This window comes from Trichomycterus rosablanca, chromosome 16 (assembly GCF_030014385.1).
Source record: "Trichomycterus rosablanca isolate fTriRos1 chromosome 16, fTriRos1.hap1, whole genome shotgun sequence".
Lineage (NCBI taxonomy): Eukaryota > Metazoa > Chordata > Actinopteri > Siluriformes > Trichomycteridae > Trichomycterus > Trichomycterus rosablanca.
In genome coordinates this window covers 16,333,474-16,342,339 of record NC_086003.1, presented here as the reverse complement: position 1 = coordinate 16,342,339, position 8,866 = coordinate 16,333,474, and the positions used below count along the sequence as shown (strand labels likewise).

Sequence of the window (8,866 nt, the reverse complement as noted above, 5' to 3'; positions counted from 1 at the left end):
AAAACCTCACCTCCAGTGATTGACCTAGGAAGTCAGCATTCTCCCCATGTCCATTTACATTTGTGGCATTTAGCGGATGTTCTTTATCCACAGTGACTTACAATTATGACTGAATACACTTCAAGCAATTGAGAGTTGAGGGCCTTGCTCAGATACCCAACAGTGGCAACTTGGCGGTGGTGGGGCTTGAACCAGCAACCTTCTGATTACTAGTCCAGCACCTTAACCACAAGGTGTACATACACACAGCCATAACATTAAAGCCACTTCCTGGTTTCTACACACACTGTCCATTTTATTAGCTCCACTCACCATATAGGAGCACTTTGTAGTTCTACAACTACTCCATCTGTTTCTCTACATATCTTTTTAGCCTGCTTTCACCATGTTCTTCAATGGTCAGGACCCTCACAGGACCACTACAGAGCATGTATTATTTGGGTGGTGGATCATTCTCAGCACTGCAGTGACACTGACATGGTGGTTGTGTGTTAGTGTGTGTTGTGCTGGTATGAGCGGATCAGACACAACAGCACTGCTGGAGTTTTTTTTAATACTGTGTCCACTCACGGTCCACTCTATTAGAAACTCCTACCTAGTTGGTCCACCTTGTAGATGTAAAGTCAGAGATGATCGCTCATCTATTGCTGCTGTTTGAGTTGGTCATCTTCCAGACCTTCATCAGTGGTCATAGGATGCTGCCCACAGGGCGCTGTTGGCTGGTGGACTATTCTCAGTCCAGCAGTGACAGTGAGGTGTTTAAAAGCAGCAAAGTGCTCCTACAGTGTATCACAAAAGTGAGTACACCACTCACATTTCTGCAAATATTTCATTATATCTTTTCATGGGACAACACTATAGACATGAAACTTGGATATAACTTAGAGTAGTCAGTGTACAACTTGTATAGCAGTGTAGATTTACTGTCTTCTGAAAATAACTCAACACACAGCCATTAATGTCTAAATAGCTGGCAACATAAGTGAGTACACCCCACAGTGAACATGTCCAAATTGTGCCCAAAGTGTCAATATTTTGTGTGACCACCATTATTATCCAGCACTGCCTTAACCCTCCTGGGCATGGAATTCACCAGAGCTGCACAGGTTGCTACTGGAATCCTCTTCCACTCCTCCATGATGACATCACGGAGCTGGTGGATGTTAGACACCTTGAACTCCTCCACCTTCCACTTGAGGATGCGCCACAGGTGCTCAATTGGGTTTAGTCCATCACCTTTACCTTCAGCTTCCTCAGCAAGGCAGTTGTCATCTTGGAGGTTGTGTTTGGGGTCGTTATCCTGTTGGAAAACTGCCATGAGGCCCAGTTTTCTAAGGGAGGGGATCATGCTCTGTTTCAGAATGTCACAGTACATGTTGGAATTCATGTTTCCCTCAATGAACCGCAGCTCCCCAGTGCCAGCAACACTCATGCAGCCCAAGACCATGATGCTACCACCACCATGCTTGACTGTAGGCAAGATACAGTTGTCTTGGTACTTCTCACCAGGGCGCCGCCACACATGCTGGACACCATCTGAGCCAAACAAGTTTATCTTGGTCTCATCAGACCACAGGGCATTCCAGTAATCCATGTTCTTGGACTGCTTGTCTTCAGCAAACTGTTTGCGGGCTTTCTTGTGCGTCAGCTTCCTTCTGGGATGACGACCATGCAGACCGAGTTGATGCAGTGTGCGGCGTATGGTCTGAGCACTGACAGGCTGACCTCCCACGTCTTCAACCTCTGCAGCAATGCTGGCAGCACTCATGTGTCTATTTTTTAAAGCCAACCTCTGGATATGACGCCGAACACGTGGACTCAACTTCTTTGGTCGACCCTGGCGAAGCCTGTTCCGAGTGGAACCTGTCCTGGAAAACCGCTGTATGACCTTGGCCACCATGCTGTAGCTCAGTTTCAGGGTGTTAGCAATCTTCTTATAGCCCAGGCCATCTTTGTGGAGAGCAACAATTCTATTTCTCACATCCTCAGAGAGTTCTTTGCCATGAGGTGCCATGTTGAATATCCAGTGGCCAGTATGAGAGAATTGTACCCAAAACACCAAATTGAACAGCCCTGTTCCCCATTCACACCTGGGACCTTGACACATGACACCAGGGAGGGACAACGACACATTTGGGCACAATTTGGACATGTTCACTGTGGGGTGTACTCACTTATGTTGCCAGCTATTTAGACATTAATGGCTGTGTGTTGAGTTTTTTTTAGAAGACAGTAAATCTACACTGCTATACAAGCTGTATCCAAGTTTCATGTTTATAGTGTTTTCCCATGAAAAGATATAATAAAATATTTGCAGAAATGTGAGGGGTGTACTCACCTTTGTGATACACTGTACAGTGTATCACGAAAGTGAGTACACCCCTCACATTTCTGCAAATATTTCATTATATCTTTTCATGGGACAACACTATAGACATGAAACTTGGATATAACTAAGAGTAGTCAGTGTACAACTTGTATAGCAGTGTAGATTTACTGTCTTCTGAAAATAACTCAACACACAGCCATTAATGTCTAAATAGCTGGCAACATAAGTGAGTACACCCCACAGTGAACATGTCCAAATTGTGCCTAAAGTGTCAATATTTTGTGTGACCACCATTATTATCACTGCCTTAACCCTCCTGGGCATGGAATTCACCAGAGCTGCACAGGTTGCTACTGGAATCCTCTTCCACTCCTCCGTGATGACATCACGGAGCTGGTGGATGTTAGACACCTTAAACTCCTCCACCTTCCACTTGAGGATGCGCCACAGGTGCTCAATTGGGTTTAGTCCATCACCTTTACCTTCAGCTTCCTCAGCAAGGCAGTTGTCATCTTGGAGGTTGTGTTTGGGGTCGTTATCCTGTTGGAAAACTGCCATGAGGCCCAGTTTTCGAAGGGAGGGGATCATGCTCTGTTTCAGAATGTCACAGTACATGTTGGAATTCATGTTTCCCTCAATGAACTGCAGCTCCCCAGTGCCAGCAACACTCATGCAGCCCAAGACCATGATGCTACCACCACCATGCTTGACTGTAGGCAAGATACAGTTGTCTTGGTACTTCTCACCAGGGCGCCGCCACACATGCTGGACACCATCTGAGCCAAACAAGTTTATCTTGGTCTCGTCAGACCACAGGGCATTCCAGTAATCCATGTTCTTGGACTGCTTGTCTTCAGCAAACTGTTTGCTGGCTTTCTTGTGCGTCAGCTTCCTTCTGGGATGACGACCATGCAGACCGAGTTGATGCAGTGTGCGGCGTATGGTCTGAGCACTGACAGGCTGACCTCCCACGTCTTCAACCTCTGCAGCAATGCTGGCAGCACTCATGTGTCTATTTTTTAAAGCCAACCTCTGGATATGACGCCGAACACGTGGACTCAACTTCTTTGGTCGACCCTGGCGAAGCCTGTTCCGAGTGGAACCTGTCCTGGAAAACCGCTGTATGACCTTGGCCACCATGCTGTAGCTCAGTTTCAGGGTGTTAGCAATCTTCTTATAGCCCAGGCCATCTTTGTGGAGAGCAACAATTATATTTCTCACATCCTCAGAGAGTTCTTTGCCATGAGGTGCCATGTTCAATATCCAGTGGCCAGTATGAGAGAATTGTACCCAAAACACCAAATTTAACAGCCCTGCTCCCCATTTACACCTGGGACCTTGACACATGACACCAGGGAGGGACAACGACACATTTGGGCACAATTTGGACATGTTCACTGTGGGGTGTACTCACTTATGTTGCCAGCTATTTAGACATTAATGGCTGTGTGTTGAGTTATTTTCAGAAGACAGTAAATCTACACTGCTATACAAGCTGTACACTGACTACTCTAAGTTATATCCAAGTTTCATGTCTATAGTGTTGTCCCATGAAAAGATATAATGAAATATTTGCAGAAATGTGAGGGGTGTACTCACTTTCGTGATACACTGTATATGGTAAGTGGAGCTGATAAAATGGATAGTGAGTGTAGAAACAAGGAGATTTTAATTTTAATGTTATGGCTGATCGGTGTATAAGTGATATATTTATGGGTATGGTATTTATTTGTCCAAAAATATAACTCCCTCCCCTTAAAGCATCTTCCTGTGTACCTGTTCTGTGGTGAATTGGCACAATAACCAGAGCCAGACCCACCATCATGATAAAGCAATTATTGAAGGTTAATGATTGGATGTATATGTGTGACTGCAGTAAAGTACAAATATTAATAAGTTTTCTGGTGTTTTCTTACAGAAAGCTGAAAGTGTCTTTTTGGACTGTCCTTTACAGACACAATGTCTCAGGGACACAACCTCAGCAATCATACCTGTGGAATAGAGGATCAAAACCTGTCTCTCTTTCTTCCCATCACTTACTTGGTCATTTGCATTTCTGGGCTCCTTAGCAACACCATCAGCATCTTTGTGTTCTTTCTTCGGCGTCATGCTGACAGCTCCATGGTGGTGTACATGCGGCACCTTGCTCTAGCCGACTCGCTGTTGTTCTTGTGTCTGCCCTTGCGAATTTACTACCACAACAAAGAGGGACCCTTCTTCTTGTGCAAAATAGTGGGTGTCTTCTTTTACATCAACATGTATGCCAGCATCTCCTTTCTCAGCCTGATTAGTCTGGATCGCTACCTGAAGGTGGTCAAGGCAGTCTGGGTCTTCCGCTTACAAAAGACCCTGTGGAGCCGCATAGCCAGCTACACTGTCTGGGCCATCCTTGTTTTAGGAACCAGCCTGTTTTTTGTAAGTAACAAGCAGGAGCACCCATGCGACAAGATCTGCTTCCATTTCCATGATAAAGGGCAGTTAGCGGGTGGCATCAACTTGTTTGTGGTTGCCCTTTTCGTTGTGTTTTTCCTGGGCATAATGTTCTTCTATGTAAATATAGCTCTGAAGCTCAAAACTATGGAAATGAACAAGGGTGACACAAACGCACAAAATCGCAAGAAGCATCTCGTCATGAAGACTTTCGTGGTACCAGTAATATTCACACTGTGCTTTCTCCCGTACCATTTGGTGCGAGTGCCATATGTTCTGGCTCAGATGAACGTAATCCAGGATCTAAACAGGAAGCAACAGTTGCACCACTGGAATGAGATCACGCTACTTATATCGACTCTTAACAGCTGCCTGGACCCGATTATATATTACTTCTTGTCTAGTATGTACAGGAAGACGATTCTATGTGCCATCCAGGGCAAGTTTAAAAACATGTATGATGTAAACAGAAGGCGGATCAGCATCAATCGATCGATTACAGAAATCTAGCATAAAGGGAATGTTGTTAATTTTTGAGAAGGCAAATTTTATTAGCTGTTTCTGGAAGTTTTCAAAAATAACAATCAAACTAATTTCAACCTTCTTTCTATAGCAGCCTTGCATTAAACACACAAAATGCTGATGTGAATATGATTGAGGTTGTTTTTTCAATAGTCAATTTGTTTTCCGCTGCTGGGGGATCCCTGATTACAGTCGAGGTGGGTATATTGCTGCTCATGCCTCCTCCGACCCGCGTGCAGCCCTTGGCGGAACCCTTTTTCACCCATGCACCTTTTTCACCAGGTGCCTTTCTATCTGCCAATCAGGGTCCAGCGTTTGAAGACCCCATCCACATAGTCGGGTCATCCCGCCCTAGCAGAAATGTGTCTGCTGCAGGCACTGCCAATTATGCCCGCTAGATCGCACCCAGCCGACCGCTGGCAACGGCGAGTTTTTTAAATTTAAAGACAGCCAAAAATCACGGACATGTAATGTACAATGTGATAACAATTACACTTTAAGGTAAAACCTTGCACAGATTGTAAATATAAATTGTGCTTGTGGATTTTATTTCTTAATGTAAATTATGATATTTAAGAATGTGTAGAATACATTACCTATGTTCCTGTGAAAGTAATGACATTTGTAAATGGCTGAAAATTCTAATTTCCCCCTAAATTTGTAAACACTTGCGTCTTTATGACAGGTTTAACATTTCTTTTTTTGTGGTTAGTCACCTAGTATGTGTTAGCCAAGTTTTACTAATCTTGTTATGAATCTTGTTCAGTGATGAACATGCATTATAAAAGCTGTAGCACTGTGGTTCAAATGTAACTTTGATATACCACTTCATCAGGAAGTTTCCACTGATTACAATCTGCAATTACATTTATGAGACTGGATTTCCTCTGTAAAAAACAACTGATGAAGACTTAATCATGTGAACTCTCAGAAGGGAAGTACTAAAAATGCAATTTTTTGTCCTTGATAGGGTATCTTTAAGGGGTTGTCAATTTTTATTGTGTATATTTTTATACAAAAAGATGCTGGATGTTTTAACATTAGATATATTTTCTGCTATTTAAATTAATACATATATAAATATTAATTGTTATATATGTATGTACAGTATATATGGTTAGTTATCTAGGTATATTTTTACTATTTAGATGCATAATAGTATAACATGTAGCATTATGTGGTGTTCATCCATTTTGTGAATAATTGTGAAAATAGTTTTATTAAAATGGACCTGCTGTATATTTTGTTAATAAATAATAAAAAAATAAAAATAAAAACCACCTATAACCTGTAAAAAGACTCCTAACCTTTCCTTATGGCTGAAATTTGAAACATTAAAGAGCACTGGGTTATCTGTATGATGGAATTGCACAGACTGGGTTGCGCAGTACATGTGTAAGCTTTGTGGTTACTACATGAATCATGTTTAACGTTGATGTGCAATGTATCTTTAAATGTGACCTATTCAAAATACCATATCGTTAGGAATTTCCCACATTTTTGAGACCAAGTTTTGTCATTTTATCGTCTGTGAATACATGTATTTGTAGATGTCCAAGTACTGATGTTAAAGGTAACATTTAGGACATCAATAACTGTGCCTTTTAAAAAACCCTTTAACAGAATTTGTGGTATATAAAATACGAAAAGATTAAAGTTTGCTCAATGTGGATTTACAGTTCTCATTCTTAATAACTGGATAGGTTGGGTAAAACATTAAAATATTATACACGCATGTCTTAAAAAACATTAATTACAACAATAATTCAATGTAGTATACTAAATATTAGTATACTACGACACTATTATTTAGAATAGTGTTTGATTGATTAGTTCTGTTTTTTTAGTTCCTGTGTATATGTTTAATCATATATTTCATTTATGTCTTCACAAATATCTTTAAATAGCTAATTTTATTTTTCTTGTTAATTGTTTCTTTATTTTTTAATCTTTTAAAGATGTTTAGTTATTTGAGTTTTACTGTTTTACATCCATTAACGGCTGTATATATATACTGTATATATATATATATATATACAGTATATATATACATATATATACAGTATATATATATACAGTACTTACTGCCTGTTTATACTTACTGCCTGTTTGCTCAGCCACATGTTGATCATCTTTCATCAGATTAAACAAAATTTCAGGGTGGCATGGTGGCTAAGTGGGTAGCACTGTTGCCTCACAGCAAGAAGGTCCTGGGTTCAATTCCCAGGTGGGGCAGTCCGGGTCCTTTCTGTGTGGAATTGCATGTTTTCCCTGTGTCAGTGTGGGTTTACTCCGGGTGCTTTACATGCAAGTGAGGGGAATTGAAGACACTAAATTTTCCAAGACTGTGTTGGATATAACCTTGTAAAGTGATGAACTTTGTGTAATGAGTAACTACCGTTCCTGTCATGAATGTAACCAAAAGTGTAAAACATGACTTTAAAATTCTAACAAACAAACTTAATAAACAATGTTACTTGTTGGCAACAATCAGTGTGGTTTGGTGTAATCAAAAAGATGATTACATTGAATAATACACATAATGTTAAATATGGTGATGATTCTGTGATGTGGGGCTGTTTTTTAGGCCCTGGAAACCTAGTCAGGATTTTGTAAGCAATAAATTAAACTATTTATTATTAAAATATGTATTTATAGTCTGTCTGTTCTTTCAGCTTGTGGCCTCATTTTGTTCCCTATTTGGCCTCTAGAGTAAAAGGTTTTGACACTTCCGACCTAACCGATACCCGATCAAACTGACCTAGTTTCAATCTACAGCTTTACCACTATGTTATGTTCAGTCGGTGCAAATGTGGCTGCTTTGTGGCCACTGTTTCCGAGGTAATTCTTTGGGTGGGGGAGGTTCTAACAAAAACTAGCTGATGGTTGTTTGCATTCAGGATTGTAAAGTAGGATAAGTTTATACACAATATAAATACTCTGAGATTTCCTTAAAAATAAGTAAAAATACTTTACAGGGAATTACAATGAGAGCCAGATTGTAACAGGTATAAATAAGGAATAAAGCACAAAGGTGTGGTTATAGGAAATTATCCACAATGATTTGTTGTACGGTGGCCTGATATGATAATTTTTTAACCTTTTACAGTTACACTATATGATGCAGACCTTTCATGCATCTTCAGTAAACCCTTTATCCTGGTCAAGGTTGCAGTAGGTCCTTACACAATGGGGGCAAGATGGACAATCTAACAAGAACACCAGTCCATTAAAGGGCATCACATGTTTACTAAAACGTTTACACTCATTCACTTGAGGGGGCAATAATGAGTAGCTAAGCCAACAGTTGACACATGTTTTGAAATGGGGTAGGAAAGCATGAGACGGACATGACACACATAGACAGTAACTGGAAGTAAGAACTAATCTGGGTCCCTGGAGCTGTGCGACACCAACAATAATTGCTGTCTCGCAATGACACTGTTTTCCACATAAAAGTTGCCATTTACTTATATTAAGGTGTCCATAAACTTTCGGTAACTTGTCTTTCTCTTCTGACCTCTGTGTTCATTTTAGAGCCTCAGATGTGCTAATTTCAGCAATAGCTACAGCACCTTTTTCAAC

General features: G+C 40.8%; 1 protein-coding gene across 1 annotated transcript; it reads left to right on the top strand.

The window, feature by feature from the left end:
• Positions 1-4,288: 4,288 nt before the first annotated feature.
• On the top strand, positions 4,289-5,269 carry gpr34l (G protein-coupled receptor 34 like). The gene has a single exon (XM_063010994.1). It carries the CDS (start codon positions 4,289-4,291, stop codon positions 5,267-5,269), a length of 981 nt encoding a protein of 326 aa, XP_062867064.1.
• Positions 5,270-8,866: the final 3,597 nt, after the last annotated feature.